General features: G+C 40.9%; 1 protein-coding gene across 2 annotated transcripts in view; it reads left to right on the top strand.

Moving 5' to 3' along the window:
• The window catches only part of ARMH3 (armadillo like helical domain containing 3), a 186,528-nt gene that overhangs the window by 25,478 nt on the left and 140,301 nt on the right, over window positions 1-20,749 (top strand). For both annotated transcript variants that reach the window (XR_004903474.1, XM_028511632.1), the window contains exons 9-16: window positions 2,955-3,011; window positions 4,403-4,446; window positions 5,506-5,566; window positions 7,519-7,565; window positions 8,322-8,397; window positions 9,897-9,990; window positions 14,015-14,116; window positions 19,032-19,090. Coding sequence is in view for 1 of the 2 variants with exons in the window: in XM_028511632.1 (XP_028367433.1) it covers window positions 2,955-3,011; window positions 4,403-4,446; window positions 5,506-5,566; window positions 7,519-7,565; window positions 8,322-8,397; window positions 9,897-9,990; window positions 14,015-14,116; window positions 19,032-19,090 (540 nt within the window). In the remaining variant the exon portion in view is untranslated. The remainder of the gene's footprint in view (window positions 1-2,954; window positions 3,012-4,402; window positions 4,447-5,505; window positions 5,567-7,518; window positions 7,566-8,321; window positions 8,398-9,896; window positions 9,991-14,014; window positions 14,117-19,031; window positions 19,091-20,749) is intronic.

The following is a 20,749-nucleotide window of genomic DNA, read 5'->3' as shown; positions in this document are numbered from 1 at the left end:
AATTTATCACCCTCACCTGTGTTACTGGTGGTCTGGAGGGGCTGGCATGGTAGCCATTTTGATCTCTGACACGTGTAGTAGCCTCTGGGGCCTTATTACAACAGCAAGAAAAATAGCTGAGGGAAAATGCTGAAGAGGGTTAAAGAGAGTTGGGTTGTATGTGGTAGGAAAACACCACCATCTGCAGTGAATATTTTCAGGACGTCCTGCTGGATGCAGGCCACTTTGAGGCAGTGGTTTGGCTTCTCTGAATGTGAACTGAAACCTGGCGTAGCCCAGTAGGGCTCTCTGAAATGTCAGCCTGAAAAATTGGACGTGGCAAAGGAACTGGAGAAAACCATATTTCTGGAGTGAGGTATGCATCTGTAGTCTGTCAGAAGCCCCAGAAGAATTCATGTACTAGGTGAGGTCGAGCTGGTGGGTGTGATTTATCTGGGCTTTGCAGCTCTTAATATAAGTCACTCACCAGAAACCATTAGGGAAGCCTGGTGACCATGGAGGAGGAAGGTTTTTTGACAGGAACGTGAGGAAATCCAGATGAATGTAGCAAAACCAAAAGCTGGTGAAATTTTATGCAAACTAGTGTGAGAGGGTGTGTGCTGTGGAGAACAGCATTCCAGCCACACCACAATCAGTCTCATGACCAACGCAGTAGGTCGTAACCTTCCTAGAAAGGTGCAGAGGGCACCAGAGGCCGGGTGCCCAGCTAAGCACAGGGAAGGCAAATAAGGTGTTGGACTTAAAGACTGGAAGTGATGGAAAACATGCCATGGAGTAAATGTAAAAAATAATTCTTGCTTTCCTCAAATAATACATTCAGTTTTAGACATTTTATCGACAGAGATAGAGGAGGCAAAAAAAAAAAAAAGCCCAAGGAAGTACAATGAAAAATGGTAAGTTCGGAATGACTTAGATCAAATAAAGGCAGTACCCTATTAGAGTGACCCCATGACAGCTCACTGAGTTTGTAATTCTGTTTTGTGGCTGAAAGTAGATTGCCTCCAGTTTACTAACGTGACCAGCACAACGCGTATATAGTGCTAAGGAGAATTGGTGTGTGGAGAATAGCAATTTTCACAGTGTTAATATCCTGGCCTGCTACATTGGCCCTGTCTCCTGAGATGAAGTGACTCATTCCCCAACTGCTGCCCGTTTGAACATGACGTTTGCCAGAAATTACAAAATTGTTTATTATGTCCAGTTGCAAGTTGTTCCATTTTTTTTCTTTCTTTCTCTTTTTTTCCTCCCCAAAGAGCTTCCTTTGAATGTGATAAAAATGTCAAAGGAGAAAAGAATATAGTTACTCACCATTGAGCCTTCACCATATGCCAGATACTGTGCTAAGGATTTTAAATGTCTTCATTTAAGTCTCCAAAGCAACGCCAGAGAAGAAAATATCCCCATTTTACAGATGAGGAAATTGAGCTTAGGTTAATTAGTATGCCTAACATGTCACAATGAATTACTAGAGGAGCTAGAACTCAAACCCTTGCTTTTAGCCACCTTGCCTTTCCCCCAGCTGTTCCTAAGTCACAGACTGTTCTTGGTAATCAGGCGATCCTTACTATTACCTAAAACAGTATACTTTTGGAAAGGTGAGTGTCTAGGACTTTCAGAAATTATGCCGAGAAACAGTCGCCTTTTCCTTCTAGTGTTGTTCTCATCGCGGTGGCATCTCCAGGCCAGCCTATTGCTGATTTTCTTTTCCAAGCATCCACTTGCACTGGATCTTATCTGAAGTCTGTAACGCCAGAGGGATTTGACGGTTGGTTATGGGAAGACGTGTTGGGAACTTTCTTTTGTTAGAGCAGGTAACAAATTGAGTGGGTTTTACTCCTTGAGTCGTGTCATAGAAAACTTTATAAGCACTTGAGCTGTTAAAAAAACAAAGCTGTCTCTTTCTCCATTCCCAGTTGACATTCAAAAGATGCCCTCAGAAACTTGATTAAATAAGTTCTATGTAGGGGGTTAGCCTTTTAGTTGGGTTTCCAAGTTTCTCTATAATGAGTTTTCTTGGTTGCTGTAAAAACTGCCAATCTGAGAACTATTGTTCCTTGCTTGCCTTGGGTTAGAATTGGTGCCTGATCTCCATGAGGTCTTTCCTCACATCCCATGGGTGGGATGTTTTTAAGGTGAGCAGGTCATTGGTTCTCATCTCACCAGTAGGAGATGGCCCAACCACTTAATGAGTTTAAATATATGTTGATTTCCATATGCTGCCCAGCCGAGATTGGGTCTGGAAAAACTCAGGAAATCTTCCAGTACTATACGTGATGGGACGATCATTAAATCCCAGTGTCCTGACCAGATTGTAGTTTGGGTAATTACATTCTTTTTTTTTTTCAGTTTCCCTGCAGTGTTATTTGAGTATCAGATCCATAAATGGCCTCTCTGGCTGTTAAGCAGCTGCCACTTTCCACCCCCCAGGTGGCTTTGTTTTATGGGTGGGTGAATCAGTCTTTGCATATCGTTTGTGGAATGGTTAGGGAGCCTTTGGGATGAGAATGTAAGTTAGCAACTTACAAATTTGTACCTTATGGCAGAGAAGCTTTTATGTTTCCCGAAAGACCGTTGTCCCTATGGACTCAGTAAATTATTGGCAGGATAGGACAAAGTGAATTTTGTGGAGTGTTCACTTGCTTTTTAGAAACAAATAAGGGGGAAAGATGGGAGAAGTGGCAGACATAGGCCTGAGCTGCCTCAGCCTAGAGGAAAATGGAGGTAGAACAGAATTTGTGTGTGTGCACATATATGTGCATGGTACATGTCCGTGCACGCTGAGAGATGTCCTGGAAATGAGGGGAGTCGGCTGGCAAGATGGGTTGGGCCTGGGTAGTAGGTGCATCACTGTAGAGAGAGGGCCTGTTATAGGCCTTTTTGTTAACACTTTGTAGATAGTTCATGGGCTCTTAAGTAAGTCACACTCACCTTGAGTCTCCTCTCCTCTTTAACAGTCTGTGAATCCTTATATTGTGAAGCTGTCTATTGTGGATGATGAGGCCACACTCAATGTGAGTATCTGGATCTTTGTGTATTTTTTTAATTGCATTCAGTGGACTTGGAGTGGCTATTTAGAGAGCACAGAGCTATCGTGTTAATTTCATCTGGCTATAAAGAGGTTATTGGTGCATCTTTTTAGAGCATTGGTGCAACTATCTTATGGAATTCTATTTTCTTATCATGGAAGGAAGGTTTGAGGGGACATTTGCTTGCTAATCATGAAGAAATGGTTGGTTATATTTCATGTTATAGTGTGCTGAGGTTTATTCTACTACAGATTCAGTACATTTCCAAGAGTAAAAAGGCTTCAGTGGTATATCAAATCAACATGTGGTACACTTTAAATAGCTTACAATTTTATATGTCAATTATACCTCAGTAAAGCTGAAATTAAAAAAAAAAAAGAAGGCTTAGGTGACTAAATGATGAGAGATTCCTTCTTGTAGAACTAGCCAGATGGTATTTACAGCCTGACTTGGTAAAGCTGAAACACGCTACAATACGTCCTTGAAAGTTTGGGAAGTAACATCTGATCTAGGGTTATGGGGAGGAGGAAGATGACCAGGTATCTGGCGTTACCCTCTTTCCATCTTGCCCTCTTCATGCTCCTAATTTCCCTTATGAGTAGAAGTGCACATGATTCATCGGGTGGCCTTAATCGATCTTTGCGTTGCACTTAGCTGATTCTAGAGGGAAAGTTGATAAGTCACTTTAACATTATTGGATGCTTCTGCTCATTACACTCCTGTTTTCCTGTGGCCCGGAAGAGAGTGACTTGTCGGTATGTAACTTCATTTAGCATGGGGACTCATTGTCACTTTTATTGTGGGGGTTTGAGAGACATATACCATATGAGAGATTTTGTTTGTTTGTTTGAAGCTTCTAATTCAGTCTTCTCTGATGAGGTGAAAATGATCCCAGTGAAAGTGTCAGTGATCTGGGCTGGTCTGTTTCACCCTCTGTTACTCTGTTAAGTAATAGTAAGAGAATTACCATATTTTTAGGACTATAAGATGCACCTAGGTTTTAGAGGAGGAAAACAGGAAAAACATTTTTGAAGCAAAAAATGTGGTAAAATATTTAATAACCTGTGACCCCACCCCACTGCCGCTCCCCCCTCCCCACAGCGAGCCAGGTAAGCTTCATTCAGACTATAAGACACAACCCCCCCAAATTTGGGGGGGTGGTAAGAGAAAGTACATCTTACAGTCTGAAAAATAAGATCAGAGAAATTCTTTTTGATACTTTAGCAATGCCTCTCAGAATTTCTGTCCTCATTGCCAACGTTCAGGTAGAACTTCGTGGGCTTAGACCATGGGGATGTGATCAGTGTTTTCCTTGGTTTAATCATAGCACCGCCGCCAGGCCCTTATTTCACCCCTGCTGTCTTTTTCCTTTCTAGGGAATGGGGCTTGTGATTGCTCAGGCGTTATCTGAGTACAACAGGTAAGTCCACCTTTCGGAAGAGAAGGGTCTAATTTTCATTTGAGTTGGTTGAGTAGGAAACAGGTTTGTTAGAGTTCTTGGGTGACCTTCCCTTCCCTATCCTAGAAGGGCATTCAGAGGCACAGATGCTGGCAGATGTTATTTGCTCTAGCTTGGCTGGATGGCTTTAGTGGAGGTTGTTTCTAACACTGGGGAGAAGCCACCAGGTTAGTTTCATTTTTTCTCTAAACAGTTAGGTACATTCTTTGCAACCTTTAGTATTTTATCTCAAAGCATTTTAACTCGTATTTTAGCCACTTGTAGGCTCTTCCATTTGACCCAATATATCACAGAAATTTTCATTTTCTATGCAAAAAAGCTTACAAAGCACTACACTTAAAAAATAAGTAAAGGGAGAAAATATTGAATTACGTTTAGTTTGCCAGATGCCTTTTTCATCAGGAATCAACGGTGGTTCCCTGGAGCCCCTGTCTCTTCTGGAGGCTTTCTCCCCTGATGTGTGCTTTTCCTCCTGCTGTGGATGGGGAAGGATCTGAGTTCAGTGGATGGAAACCAGCAGTTCCGCTAATCCTGGCAAGGGCCAAGCAGGATCTTTCTTGCTTCTCTCCATACTTTCCTCACACACAATTGGGTGTTGGAATTTCAAATCTGTCCCATCTCCACAAATAGTTTAGCTCACAGATTTCTTCCATCCTCTTCCTTCAAAAACAAACAAGGTTTTCGCTGTTACAGCCTTGAAGTAATTTCACTGCCACACTTTTCAAGTAATAGTTTGTTTGAAAAATAGCTGGATCAGCCATATGTTAAAGCAGTTTCACACTTTTGCAGCTTCCTTTCTAAGCCTTTCCCAAAGTAGCCAGGCGTTTTGGTACATCCTACCTCAAGAGCAGATGCGGTGCCTCTTAGCTTGCAAGGGAAACGGCAGCGACTGTATTGTCACAGTGCTTTTGTTTTCTGGACTGAATTCCACAAGTGCCCTGCCCTGATTACCGAGAATGCTAAGGACAGAGACGTACTTGATAAATAATAGTAAAGTTGAATCGAGTTATTTTTGTTTAGGCAGTATAAAGACAAGGAAGAAGAACACCAGAGCGGTTTTTTCTCTGCTTTAACAAATATGGTAAGTCCTACTTGTTTTTTTTTTCTCCTGCTCAGAAACATAAGAGGTCTATAGAGGTAGACAAATCTGGACATAGGAGTTAAGATGTTTGAGATGATGGCATAATGAGGAGAGAGAAAGAGGGCTTCTCAGAGCAGATTATTTTGAGAGCCGTATCTCTTTTAGTGCTTTCCAAACCAAAATGACATAGGGGAAAGGAGAGCTCTGATTTCCCTGGGACAGATTTTTTTTCTCAAAGTAATTATCATATTTTGCTGTGTGTATTGTGTACTTTTTTGGCCAAATTTTTGAGGGAAAAGTGAGGATGCACATTATACATGAGTAGTAATGATTCCATGTTATACAAATGTTTTTAATTCTTTTATTTATGCTCATGCATTAAAAGTGTAACTCTAGAAAGCAATAACGATATCCATACACAAAGTTATACCCTGGAACATGATAATCAGTTTTGTTTCTAAATATAAATAAATTAAAAATTGAAGTAAAAAATTAAAACAAAAGATTTTTTCCTCCTGAAAGTTCCAGTTAAAAATGTGGGCACACATTATACACGGGATTGCATTATACACAGGAGTGCATTTTACACGGCAAAATACGCTAATTTAGTTTTAAAAGGGTACAGTAAAAGTACATATTAAGCCAGATTTCTGCTTTCTGTAGAGTTGGCTTTGTTTGAGGACCAGCCCTATGGTACAAACAATAGGAAGGTTTAGATCTGATTCTAACCCTGCTGTGGCCACTTGTTTCCTCATGGCCGGTCCTGGAGCTGAGGGATCGGTGCAATGGACCTGAGCCACTTGTCTAAAGGCTTAATGGACTGAGAGGTCCATGGTCTACAAAACTTATTGGTCCACTTTGCAAGGCTGCTGAGCACAGTTTCTCAGCTTGGCCATCACAGGCATTTTGGGTCAGATAATCTGCAACTAATTTTTAAGGCTAATCTAGCAGGTCTTAGAATCTAGAGAGATTCACAAAGTCTTCTTGGGTCTTAGTATTTAAATAATCAGCCCTAGGGCAAGACATTTTGAGTTCATTGCAAGAAACAGTCATCCCTCTACCCTTAAAAGGTAACCCTTCCCTCCCCTTCCCCAATGACTATGCCCTTTCCCCTTTCCTTCTTAGAGCTTACTCCCAGGAAGGACTTGATAAACTCTTTAACTCTGAAGCATCAATAACTAAAGTCTCTCAGAGGTCAGAGCAGTATGAGCACCGTATTGGTGTTTGGTTAAATGATTTAGATGTAATTATATTGCTCTCAGGGATCTTTGCCTAAGGAAGCTCCAGCTGCATAGTTTTGGACATCAGTAAACATACGGAAAGGCATTTTTAGAGGGATGGGCATCTTTCTTACTGCCTCTGATATCACACGTATTGGAGGCAGCCCACTCCATTTACTATTTGGCTGCCCTGCTCAGGACACAGACTAAAGATTTTGTGATCTGGAAGATGGATGGTAGATCTCACATAGTTCTGGTGTGAAACTCAAGTATTCCACCCCAGAATGTCTCTATGTTGGATGAAGTCAGCCTACTTTCTGTGATATTCTTCATGAATTAGTTTTTGACTTTAACAAAGCAACTTCCAAGAAAGATGCGGAGCAATGAGAATGTCTAGGTCAGCTTTACTTGCTGTCAGTGGTTCACTAAACGTACCCATTGAAATGGAGAGCTGGACAAAAAAAGGTACTAGGATTGTTTTTAAGCCTCTTTAAGGGAAGACAATTAGTGGAGTTATCAGTATTTCATTTATTACTTATTCTTTTCAGATCTTCAAAGTGGGCTGATTTGGTTGTGTGAATAACTGGGGGCCAGAGTTCTAATTTCCCTTGGGCCACAAGTAGCTTGTTTTTTCACCAATTAAAGACCTTTTTTTTTTTTTTTAAATTAAAGACTTCTTAAGCCTTTTATATTTTCCTGCTGTAAGTGTGCAATTCCCCTTTTCTCCCACAGGTGGGCAGCATGTTCATAGCAGATGCTCATGAGAAAATATCAGTACAGTAAGTGACTAACATTCTTGTGCAGTGACTTGAACTTTAGTGTGAGGTTGTCAACTGGATATGAGAGTGTGAAACGTTACCTCTCATTAATCTTTTATAGATTAAAACTTTTTTTTGTAATATATCAACTGTTTCTTGAGTTTTCAACACTAATGGACCCTTAGAAACTTCTACTTTGGTTCCATGTATTGAGTCTCAGGAAGCTGAGAAACTACCCAGCTGTCTCTGGAATGAAAAGAAAGAGGGCCAGGTATCTGAGTCAGTTAAGGACTTAACTGGATTGGGGAGAAAAAGTGAGAATGAAGATAGTGAGTGAAGTAGATAAGAACTAAAGAATTTTTAAAAAAGATTTTATTTATTTATTTTTAGAGAGAGGAGAAAGGAGGGAGTAAGAGGGGGAGAAAAATACCAATGTGTGGTTGCTTCTTGTTAAGCCCCCTACTGGGGACCTGGCCCACAACCCAGGCATGTGCCCTGACTAGGAATTGAACCAGCAACCTTTTAGTTCTCAAGCTGGTGCACAATCCACTGAGCCACACCAGACAGAGCAGGAACTAAAGAATTAAAGGTATGGCCCTTTCCTCTTTCCTCTTTGCCTGTATACACTTTACATATGCCAAGAAAGGAAAGAAAGGAAGCATTAGAAACTCAAAAGAATTGATAATGAGGAGCTGGGATGAAATCTTATCTTGATGGTTATATTGTTCTAACTCCTTCACTGTAAGAGCCTCATCAATTTGTTTTCTTTTTCTTTAGAACCAATGAGGCTATCCTTTTGGCACTTTATGAAGCTGTTCATTTAAATCGCAACTTCATCACAGTGTTAGCTCAGGTTGGTTATATTAAAAGCTCCAATCCTTTTTCTTCCTGAATTTCATACAAATCATGCCATTGAAAAGCCTCTGGATTTGCCTGTTTGAGCCCTGCTTTGCCTTGGTAAGTAGGGGTAACAGAGAGTTGCATCAGTTGCCTTTGCTTGGAGCCATCCTCAAATATGTCTGTTTCCATTCGTTGCCGAGTAGGTCAGATAACATGCAGAGTTAATGGTTTTGACCAGTTTATCCAGATGTTGATGTTAACCCAGATGAGTTGAGATTGCTTCATTTGGCTCCCTGGCAGTCCCTTGGTATTATCTGTCCAGATGGATTTTTACATCCGGCTTTCTGTTTTCTAAACCACTGGAATTATGACTGGAGATAAAATAGGCCAAGTTACTTATCTTAGTTTCTCACAAATTTCCAGAGAAGAAAAGTAGAAAATAGCCTGCCTAGCTTAGGGTTGGCTGTTAACAGAAGAAAATGGTCTGCAAATAAAAGCACAGAGTCATCGAACCCTGGATGCTGGGTCATTTGCCTCAGGGAAAGCCTCCGCAGTTGGAACAGGTGGGACTAAAGCAGGCTGAGAACTCAAGTGCTGTCCATGAAAGCTGCCTTAAAAAATTGATAAAGGGTTTTCATTTTAAAGCCAGGCTGCTTAAAATATGTATGTAGGTTTCTTTTAAAGGGAAGTTTGCTTATGTTTCTTTATTTAAAGGGCTAATGTGTATGGGATCCACTGACTGAGTTTAACAAACAAATAAAAAGTCATGCTTAAAAATCAGTGTGCTGGTGTGGGGCATGCCTCGGAAGACACATAATAACATAAGAGACTTTATTTACAAGTTTTACTATTCTCACTTGTCTGCTTTCTGAATTCTGTCACTGATAGTAAAGGAAGATAAAATCCTGGTAAAGCTGTTGGGGCAGAGAAAGGAGTAGCTCCTACTCAGTTTAATTCCCAGGAGCTGCTGTGGCGGGTTTTGGTCCCCAGTGGATGTCGACCCATGTCTTTACCGCCCCGTTCCACACACTTGTTTGCTGTAGAACAGGAAGGCCGTCATTTTCGTAGCTGTTTTTATAGTGCCCCCTGTCCCCTTGACTCACCTGCATTTATGTTCAACTATGTAGTCAGCAGAATAGTCTGTAGATGTATTGTAGGTTGATCTGATGAGAGTGTTCCTTTCCCAGGTTCAGATAGGACTGCAAATGCCTCTCCCTTTTCATAGAATAATCCTGTGTATTTGTTTAGTCCAGTTTTTTATTTTTATAGTTCTTCAAAAAAACTTATATAATGAGAACTTAGTTGCTTAGAAAGAACTAGCCCACAGAGCTTCTTATAGAGCTTCTTAGCAAGCATCACCAATAATCAGGTAGTCATGGGAACCAAACGCAGAAGCAGTCCCTCCTCAGTGAGCTTTCTGTATCGGAGGCCAGGGATGTCAGAAGGGACATTAACCAGGAGATACTCGGAACTGGATTTCCTCTTTTCTCACCCATCTGTGTTCTTTTTCAGAGTCACCCAGAGATGGGTTTGGTGACAACTCCTGTCAGCCCTGCCCCAACAACTCCAGTCACACCGCTTGGTACCACACCCCCGTCCTCTGATGGTAAGCCCACGACCTTTGTTTTCTTGGCTAACATGGTCTTGGATCTTTCAGGGTGAGCACAGCTGTGTTTAACAAAGAACACAGTTGTTGATTCTTTCACTTAAGAAACTGTCTGAAAAATACCATCCTTCAGGTCTCCTTAAGCTCCAAAGGAAACTTTGGAAAAGGTAGTTAAGTACTTGCTTCTGTGTAAGAAGCAACATAACCCCAGTGTGTCCTTCTCAGGGAATGCTCAAATCGTGAAGTACCAGATCTTGAAGGGATCTCCGAGGCCAGCAATGCCTGCCTGTCCTGCCAAACTCTCAGGGTGGTTGTGAGGCTCAGGGGAGATGTTTTATGAATATCTCACTGACCTGACTTCAGTGTAAAATAGCAATGTTATCTCATGTTACCGTTGGATAGATGAGGGACTTGAGGTGAAAGAATTCAGTGGTTTGCCTAAGGTTAGTGAGAGTTACAACCAAGAACCAAGATGTGAATCAGGGCAGGGAACCATTTCTGGTTTTTTTTTACCACTGTCTGCCCAGCAGAGTACCTGGCATGGTCATTGCTTAGTAAATATTTGTTGAATAAATGAATGAGAGAGTAAACCTGATATTTGCTCACTGTTATGTGTCTGCTAGCCACTCCCACTTAGAAAATGGCAAGTTTTGAGTATATTATAATTGGAAGTTTGGTGGGTATTTAAGACTTCATCCCCTGAAAAATAACAAAAAAAAATTTCTGCTTTATGAATCTTATGACTATAGCTTAAGAAAAAGATAACAGAAAAGAAATGATGAATTTTGCCCATAAACTTTGTGTCGTCTGAGTTGGTTCTACTGTAGGCTAAGTATGTTTGATGGAATGTCTTAACCAGAAAGTAATCTTTGTTAATACTTGATGTTTTGCCTTAAATGCTGACCTCATTTTGGATAAAGAAATACAGGAAATTTAACTCTGATTCTTTTTTTTGTGCCTCCCTACTGTCCGTATGTGAAATGACCTTCCGTGGTCTGCTTTCTCTCCTTTAAATTTTCATATTGGACTTTTGGCAGTAGCATTGCAAGGTAGCACAGCAGTATTGGTACAGAAGCATGACAGGGAGCTGCCATTGATATTGAAGTCTATGGTAGCAAATTGGATCTGTTTAAAATTGAAAGCCAAATTCCAAAATATTTTAATGAGAAGAAACCAGTAGTGAGGATTGCCTAGTTGTCTGAGCTTATTCAGGTCACTGAGTTAATCCAATGGAAGTACTGTTCTTTCTCTTTAAGGACGAAGCCTGCCTGGTTACCATGGATATCCAAAGCCGTGTATATATATGTACATATATATCTGAGTTCCATGTGATGTTGGGCTTTGGATGCTTCAGAGAACTGCCTTTCAAACTGTTCATTGTGAACACTACCACCTACACACTTGATTATGCAATGGCAGGATTTGTGCTTACTTACCTACAACTAGTGAGCTTTTATTTTTTTTCTATGGGAAGATGGAGACAGCCCACTTTCAAATGACTGTCTCCCTTGACAAGGGCAGCTGGGAAGAATTATGAAGCCAAAGATCAAGGAATAACTATTCTAGGAAGGAGATTTTATTTTGTGAGGGATTTTATTCTCTCCTATTTTGTTTTTTCCTCTTTCCTACGTCATTTCCTTTCTGTAGGGGTCCTAAATATTATAATCTTGTTTTCAGGTTTTGGTTTTCAGTTATAGTAATGCCAGTAGTCCACTATATTTAAAGGTATATCACTGGAGCCATTATTTAAAATTTTTTTATTATTGATTTTTTAAAAAAGATTTTGTATATTTACTTTTAGAGAGAGGGCAAGGGAGGGAGAAAGAGTGAGAGAGAAACATCAATCAGCTGCCTCTCGCTAGCCCCCAACTGGGGACCTGGCCTGCAACCCAGGCATGTGTCCTGACTAAGAATCTAACCGGTGGCCTTTCAGTTTGCAGGCTGCCTCTCAATATGGGTCCCCACCACCAGCCAGGGCTATTACTGATTTTTAGAGACAGAGAGAGGGAAGGAGAAGGGGGAGAGAGAGAGAAAGAAACATCGATTTGTCGTTCCACTTATTTATGCATTCATTTGTTGATTCTTGTATGTGCCCTCACCATATCAAACCCGCGTCCTTGGTGTATTGGGGTGATGCTCTAACCCACTGAGCTACCCAGCCAGGGCCCTGGAGCCACTGTTTTTAAAAGCCAACAGTTTAGGTGTAACATTCGTTCTCAGCTAACACTTGACATTTGACAGCTCAGCCTTGGCATGAGAGGACTTTCTGGTAAACTAAAAATACATATACTTCTACATTTCTATGGATTATGTAAGACAGTTTTCCAGTTACTGCTGTGTGTGAGTGGGAAAAAAAGTCCCAGCTACCAGTTTGATGGCTTACTGTATTTGACAAAGGAATGATTATAGGCTCTGAGCTTCAAAATAGGCTGTTACGGTTTGAAATGACAGTCTCAGGTCATTTACCCATAATGTGAATTAAAACCTTTTAGTATTTCAACATAAAAGTGTGTTTGTCTTTTATTAATTCTTGGGGGCTGAACTGTGGGAAAACAGCCAAGGGTTGGGCATGCTAATTTCTTCTCATGAGGCTTTTTGCTGTGCTTGCTGTGTATTATGGATCCATAATATGCAAATGTTTCCCATTGTTAATAAATGTTCTCTGAATATATCATAATAACTCCAGAGGGATCCATTATGGTATGAGTACATACTATGAATAATATCTCAAACTTAGCTGAGTCTTCATGGGTGGAAATACAGCAGAAGGCTAGATTCCCCAGCTTGTCTGGGCCGTTATGAGCCTCCTTTTGCTTATATATTATGTCTTAGACAGTGTAAAGCAGTTAACAAAATGTCTGGGTCTAATTTATTTTTAAAAATTTTTTAAAGATTTTATTTATTTAATTTTTATAGGGAGGGAGAGAGAGGGAGAAAGAGGGAGAGAAATATTGATGCAAGAGAGAAACACCAATCAGCTGCCTATTGCATGTGCTCTGACCTGGGACTGGGACCAAACATGCAACCTGGGCACGTGCCCTGACCAGGAATTGCACCAGCAACTTTCCACTTTGCTAGATGATGTGCAACCAACTGAGCCACACCTGCCAGGGCTGTCTGGGTCTAATTTAAAGTCCTAGAAATTTGAGGAATCTGCCTAAGATTGTTCTGTGTGGGTCAGCTCTGGTCTGGTCTGTCACTGTTAATCGGGGTTGTGGCTTAGAGAGTGGGAGCTGTGGGGGGGTGGTTTCTCTCGGAAACAAACAGCAAGCAGGTAGGTGTGTAAAATTCATTTCTCAGGTTGTCCCAAACAATAATGTCCTCCTATATTCAGTCTGGTGTTTCTTTTTAGGCTCCCTTTCACTGAGGGGAAGGGATTAAGGAATACAATTTGACTGTAGTTCTGCCTTAAATGTTTCCCCTTCCATCTTGAGTATTTCTAGCCTAAAGGCTTATTCTCAAATTGAACAAGATTTCTCCTTATTAGGAGTGAATTGTCATTTATTTTAAGCAGGAGACTCATCAAAGCAAAGCTCATTTATATTCAGTACAGATCTTTCCCTTAGGTACAAATCAAAGTGACTTAAGAAGGACCCTGAACCATTTTGCATTACTTGGAGCTAGACGTGGAATCAAAATACCCTTTTTAGTACTGGAAATGTTGGGGGAACACTTTGTAGAGTATATGATTGTCTAACCACTATGCTGTATACCTGAAACTAGTACAAAATAATGTTGAATATAAACTGTAATTGAAAAAATACCCTTTTTAGGATGTCAGGGAGAAAAGCGCTATTCCTGGATACTGGCCCTTCTAGATATGAGAGATGGTCATTGTGCTTAATCTTCGAAGTAGGAAGGGCCCTAGGGTCTTAGGAAGACTAGATAAAGATTTTATATTAAGCACTTGGTCCTCCCTGCGTTGTGGAAAAAGCTTAGTGATTTCCTTGTCTGCTGACAAATTGGCTACGGAGATAAAAGTGTTAAATAGTATAGCTAACTGCATTTCATCGGTCTCTTGCAGTTATAAGTTCTGTGGAACTCCCACTGGATGCAGATGTACAGACCAGTAATCTACTGATAACCTTCTTAAAGTATAGCTCGATTGTCATGCAGGACACCAAAGGTAAGGCCTGCTACTCTGGGGGCTCAGGAGGTAGGAGGGGTGGCAGGTAGCTGCTTAGCTAGAATCAGGGAGCAGCATTAATCCTTAGAAGCTTCCACAAGATGAACCATTGGGGCCTCCTGTGTGGGGTGAAGGTCCTGATTACTGGGAAACAGTGGTTTCTCACTGCCAAGTGGTAGTTAGGTGGTGGTGGGAAAACCTGAAACTGGAGGGATAGTGCTCCGAAATAGAACAGGGGTAAAAAAAGGTCTCTACAAAAACTAGCAAGTCATTTTAGCAGATTTTGGTAAGTAGATGCAAACTCTTTTGTGTGGGAAGTGGGGGGATTAGCATGCTTCAGGGAATTCCCTTCTGAGGACCAGAGCTGAAAGCACCAGCTTGTGGTGAGAAGTGGAGGACTGGCGTGCAGAGTACAGTAGGAAGAGGTGAGACTCGCAGGGACTGTGTTCCTTACCACTTAAAACGGAGGTGTCAGTGCCCAGCTCAGAAACATGGAGTGGAAAGTGGGAGAAAAATGGGTGATGGGAAAGTGTGAGTTTATTCCATCTGGGTTCCTGTTCTTCCTGTTTATGATTTTTCTAGGGTCTTTTAATTGGTGATAGGGGAGTAGAGTCTTTGGGCTGGCAGTGAGAAGGGAGTGGGAGGAAACCAGCAAATTCTATTCAGTATATATTTCAGTTTTGTCTTCTTTTAACTCAGTTATTTTTTTTATACTGGATGTATGTGTTCATAATTTTTATTTATTTCTATTATTTTTATTGTGGTGAAATATGAATAACATAAAATTTACCATTTTGTTCATTTTAAGACTACAATTCAGTGGCATTAAGTACATTTAATTGTGCAGCCATCACCACCGTCTCCTGAACTCTTTTCATCTTGGGAAACTGAAATTCTGTGCCTGGTAAACACTAACTGCCCATTCTCCACGTTCTCCCCTTTCCCCAGCCCCCAGCAACCACCATTCTGCTTTTTGTCTTTATGAATTTGACTCCTGTAGGTACCCTCATGTAAGTGGAACATATTCTAGTTTTAAGATTCTCTGGAAATAAACCTTTTTGGTAGCATTTTTCCTCCCATTTTTTAACAATATACAGAAAAGTTGAAAGGATCATACAGTGCATATAGTGATCACTCACATACCCATTAACATTTTGCCAAATTTGGTTTGTCCCTAAATGTCTTCATATGTTATTATTTTGGCTGAATCATTTTAAAGTAAGATGCAGACATCATTCTACTTTACACCTTGAGTATGTTAAAATTAAGGACATTTTAATTTGTATGTTAAAATTAAAGACATTTTTCAAGGCCCTGGCTGGTGTAACTCAGTGGCTTGAGCGCGGGCTGCTAACCCAAGGGCCGCTGGTTCGATTCCTAGTCAGGGCACATACCTAGGTTTGCTGGCCAGGTCCCCAGTAAGGGGCACGTGAGAGGCAACCACACATTGATGTTTCTTTCCCTCTCTTTCTCCTTCCCTTCCCATCTCTCTAAAAATAAATAAATAAAGTCTTTTTAAAAAATTATAAGAAAAGGACATTTTCCAAGATATTCATTATTATAGCTAAGAAAATCAATAATAGCTCTCTAATATCATGTAATGTTCAGTCCATATTTAGTTTCACCAGTTATCCCAAAAGTGTTTTTTATAACTGATAGTTTTTAACCACACATAGCAGTTTAATAGTGTTTTATTCAGTACCTGCTGGTTAATCTAGTGGGCTTCTCCCATTTACAAGGATTTTTTTCCTGATTAAAAAAGTAATTGGAATAGTATTTGTTAAAAATTAAAACATTCTAGCAATGGTTAACTAACAAAGTGAAATTCCTTTGGAATTAAACTCTAGAGTTAATCATTATTAACAATTCGGTGTATATTCTTCCTTTATAGGCCTTTCTTGTAAGAATCTTTAAATCCTACTTTAGAATCCAACTGTTTTGTCTGCTCAGTAATTGAAGTTTGGGTTCTTAAATTATGGTCCATGAATAAGCTTCAGATTCCTAGATAACAAAAAAACCAGTGTAGAAGCAAAATTGCTAAAATACTATTACTTTTGTCACTTCACTTTTATGAGAAGAGACTAATGCTTTGTGAGGTGGTTTAAGATTCATTTAGGTATAAAGTATACTTTCGAAGGCTCTGATTTGCCAAGTGGGCTGGGCAGGTTTCTGGTATGAGGGTTTTCAGGAATCCCAGAACGGAGCTGAAAGGCTGTGTGAGAGGGTAAGACCAGGACGTGGGGGCTTTGGGAGTGAGAAGGAAACATTGGTAGACAGATAGAGAACTCAAAGATATAATGTGGGAAATGAATTGCCAGAGTTAAAAGGGACCTGGGTGTTAAGAATCTAAATCCTGTTATACTCAGACATACTTTATTAGCTCTTGGAGATTTCTTAGAAGCTTAGACTTTTTTCTTCTGTTACGCCTTCTGCATGTGCTCTTGCAAGGGAGACAGTTAAATATATACAGGGATGAGTTACCTGCTAGTCTTCCATGCCACAAGCTCCTCCTACGCAGAGCAGTGCATGGGGAGCTTCAGAGAGGGTGAGCCTCTGACTTGGCACCTGAAGGTAGGCACAAGATGAGACTCTCGTGTATCAGTGTTTCCTGAGGCCATTGCTTCTCCTTATGCAAAGGGGTAATCTCTTCCTTTCTCTCAACATATCACAGCAAAGAGAAGCTGTAGATGTGACTCTGAAAATGATCTTTTAGCTTTGCTTGATATAACATAGTGAATTGAGGCCCTAGGAACTCATTTTTAGCTTTCACGATTATATAAACCTCTTTGTCCTGGTCACTTTGCCATCCATGAAATGGAAGACAAAATTGAGGGCAGAATAATTGCATATGGTTTGCCTCAGGCTCTCTCTCTCTAAACATAGGCTGGATTAGGTCTTTGCCAACAGGCAGCCTAAATATGGCAAGGGGCAAGGATAGGTATGATGAAGCATTAATTTAAAAAATGGCTCCCGTGTGGCTTCATTGGACTGGCTTTCTTCCTGTCTCTTAAGCTCGTGACCTTCTGCATGCCCTGGCTAAAGAGATCTCATTTGGGGGAGCATAGAAGCCATTTTTTCTTGGCTCTGCTCTCCCTGTCTTCCCACACCCTCGGATATTATCTCTTTTTTTCCTTTGTTTGTCATTTGACACCTATAAAATTTACTTTAAAAATATATACTTTTAATACATATGAATGTTGTTATAATGTTTATAAGTATAATAAATAGCATAAGTTATAATGTATAATAATAAAATGAACATATGCGAACCTCCCACCCAGCTTAAGCAATTATTAATGCTGTTGAAGCTGCCTACCTGTGTGCCCCCTCCCCATTCACTCCTTTCCTCTCAGTTCTCTGTAATTTAGTGTTTATCTCCCCCTTGATTTGGCTCTATTTTCAAAGTCTTTTTTTCCTGAGGTTCTTCTGACTTAATGTTGTCAGCTTAAAGGAGAATCTGCTTAACCTTGAAAATAGACATTAGGCAAAAATATTTGAAAATACATGTTTATCTATATATAGACTTCAAGTTGATTCATCAAAGTCTTAACAGAAATGACATCTGGATGGTATGATTAAACTTAGTTTTTATTGTCTTTTTCTGAATTAAAAATGTTTATAATGAGATATGTCTTATTTTTGCACTCAGAAACATTTTTTTTTTAAGTGGAGAAGTAGCTGCAGCCTTTCCTACGGGAGCTGCTTATCAGGTTTTGGGGAAGGGAAGATAATGGCTGAGGCAGAGGTGGAAGAGGCTCATGATTTGCATGGGCAGGGGCACTTCTCCTCTGACTGCCCAGGGGCTGTGGTGTCAGCTGTCGGGAGTGTCAGCTAGGGACTGTCCTCGTGTAGAGGACAGGCAAATGTATTTCTGCACTATGACCCCCATCAGGCTTTCTCATTGTCAGGTTTTCGTTGATAGATTCCATCTTTGAGGAAGTAGCAGGTTAACGTTAGGGTGAGTGCTGTTAGCTCACTGTTAGAGTACTGTCATCTGTTCATAGATCTTCTCTCCAGAATGAACTTCAATCTGGAGCCTGTCAGAACTAATTTGAAACATCGTTAGCCATTTGTCTATTTTGGATGAGCTGGTATGACCTTCTTCTTACCTCCATTTCACCCCTTCACTCACAAAGATCGTGGAAAGTAAATAAGCTTTGATGCTTCTGGTAATTGGAGAGGATGGAGTAGCTTTTTCCTGGTCATGTGTGTGGGCTGAGAGCCGTACTATCGAGGTCGTTTTCTTCTTTCTTAACAACTAGAATGTGAGTTTGGGAAGACTAGAGTCCTTTGTGTTGTTCCATGCTGTATTTCTAGTGCCCAGTGCAGTGCTGGGCACTATGTACCTGCTACATAGTAGGTACTAAGTAAATATTGTAGAGTGAACGACTTTGGCCGGAAGAAAAATGATCAAGAGCTCACGGCTTCCATGTTTGTAAGTAATGTGCACAGTGTAAGGAGAAGCCTGAGCTGGACCCTGGTCTCCAGTTAGTTTCTTTCTGATTCCACTAGGAGTTTGCTATGAATAGTTAGGTGGGGATAGACGGCCGTGCTTGTAGCTGGTGAGCAGGGAGGGGTTGGGAAGGGAATGGACCTGTTGAGAAGCAAAAGTCTGATTTAGAAGCAAAGGGCATGGCCCTGATTGGGCCAAGACAGTAGAACCATTACAGTAATTGGATGGCTCCCAGGAGGGTGGTTAGCTGTCAATCAGAATATTTAAGAAAAAAAAAAAATCTCCTGGAGGAATCATTTTGCCTAGGAAAAAAGCGAGAATTACTGTAGTAGAACTTTGATTTTCTTTTGTGAATTATGTGGAGAAAAATATGAATGTTCTTTTTGATGATACACATCTTCGTTCTCTGTAGAAACATGGTCTGGATGATTTATGGAGAAAGGTTTTATTTTCATTTTACAGATGAGCACCGGCTTCACAGCGGCAAACTCTGTCTGATCATCCTCACGTGTATTGCAGAGGTAAGTTTGACCAGTTCCCTGGTGTTAGCTAATCTTTTACAAAGTACTAGCTTTTTCTGCCCTTCCCATCCATTTCCTGACAGTTAGGGCCCTAAAGCTTCGGAGAGAAAATGTGCCTTCTCTTCTCCTGCTAGAATGTAAGCTCTGATAGCAGGTATTTTGTCTCCTTCACCAGTCTATTCTCAGTGTCTGGCACATAGTAGAGGCTCAATTAATATTTACTATATGAATTAATAATGAATTATGATATAACTGCTATAATTGAGAACTTTTTAATAGTTTAAAACAAGAGACTTAATCCTCTAGAAAAGATAATTCTGCCCCTTTGAAGCTGCTCCTGTTGGATCTTTTCCATTTCACAAAAGGAGAAAAGGAGCTCAGGTTTCCTGTGGGGGGAGGTGGAGAGAAAAGCCGAAGAAGGGCAATCAGGGCAATTGGAAAGCGAGTTAAGCTGGGCTGAGTGCACCTGAGGAGTTCAAGAGGTGCTTTGGCTTTGTAAGGTGGTACTTTTGCTTGTGTTCATTAGGCCTGAACTCACCCCGAATGTTGGTGGCCACACAGGTGTGACAGAACTTGAGTCAATTTAGAGCTAAACTTGTAACTTCAACCTTCCCCTTCATTAAAACAGTAAAGGTGGTCCACGTAGAGTAGAGAGAGATCTCTCTCACTTTCCCCTCGTGTGCTTTCTGTGGAAAGCTGACCTGCTTCTCACCAGTAGGGACAGCTGGTTATAGAAGAGCTGCTGATTAGCAGTGGGCCTGGTGTCACTGCTTTTCAAAAATCTTTCTAAGAAAATCTTTAAAGGAGTTGTTTTTCACAAATTGTAATGGTTCTTAATAATTGGAGTCTGTAGACATATGAGATCTTCAGCTAAGATGTTGGGAAGGGGCCAAGAGATGTTTATTACCCATCCCCGGTGAGAGGTTTGTGATTTCCCATCAGTCTTCAGGGAAGCCGGAGATAGACGGTGTCTTGCATACTGCCATGCTGCCCGTGTGGCTGTTTCTCCTGCATGCCAAGCCCATTCCCAGGGGACCGCAGACCTTGCTTCTCAACTGCAGATCCTCATGTGGAGCTTGCACTTGTATCCTGCAGCCCCTATGAAAACTTTCAAGCTGTTACAAACAGAGCAGGCTCCTTGGGCAGATGGGAAGGAAGAAAGAATAGGAAAACAAGGTTACAAGGTTCCTCTTAGCATTTTCTTCAAGTCCCTGTGCCTTCAGTTCTTTTTTTTTAAATCTGCATCCTGGGATTGATTTTAGAGAGAGGAAAGGAGTGAGAGAGGGAGAGGAAGTGGAGAGACAGAGAGTGAGAGAGAGAGAGAGAGAGAGAGAGAGAGAAATATTGATGTTGTTACAGAACACAACAAGGGGGTGCCTGGGATGATACACTATTATTGAAAGAAGGCCCCGGGTCCGTTATGTCCACCGCCAGAGGAAAGACGTCTCTCAATGCCAGAGATTCGTGAAAAGGAAAGGAAATGTTTATTTAATGCTATACTAACTTAAAGTAGTGACCTAATGTCTTCACCAAAATCCCAAAGTCCCTTAAAATACCCACAAACAGACACAGTCCTTCCTTCCTTCCCCCTTTGCCCAGTCCAGAGTACCGTATCTCAGGAAAGGAAATAGAAGTCCATGGCTTAGGCAGTCCTCTGGT

This window comes from Phyllostomus discolor, chromosome 5, assembly GCF_004126475.2.
Source record: "Phyllostomus discolor isolate MPI-MPIP mPhyDis1 chromosome 5, mPhyDis1.pri.v3, whole genome shotgun sequence".
Classification (NCBI taxonomy): domain Eukaryota; kingdom Metazoa; phylum Chordata; class Mammalia; order Chiroptera; family Phyllostomidae; genus Phyllostomus; species Phyllostomus discolor.
Note: the sequence above shows the minus strand (reverse complement) of the source record. Positions and strands in the feature narration are given on the sequence as shown.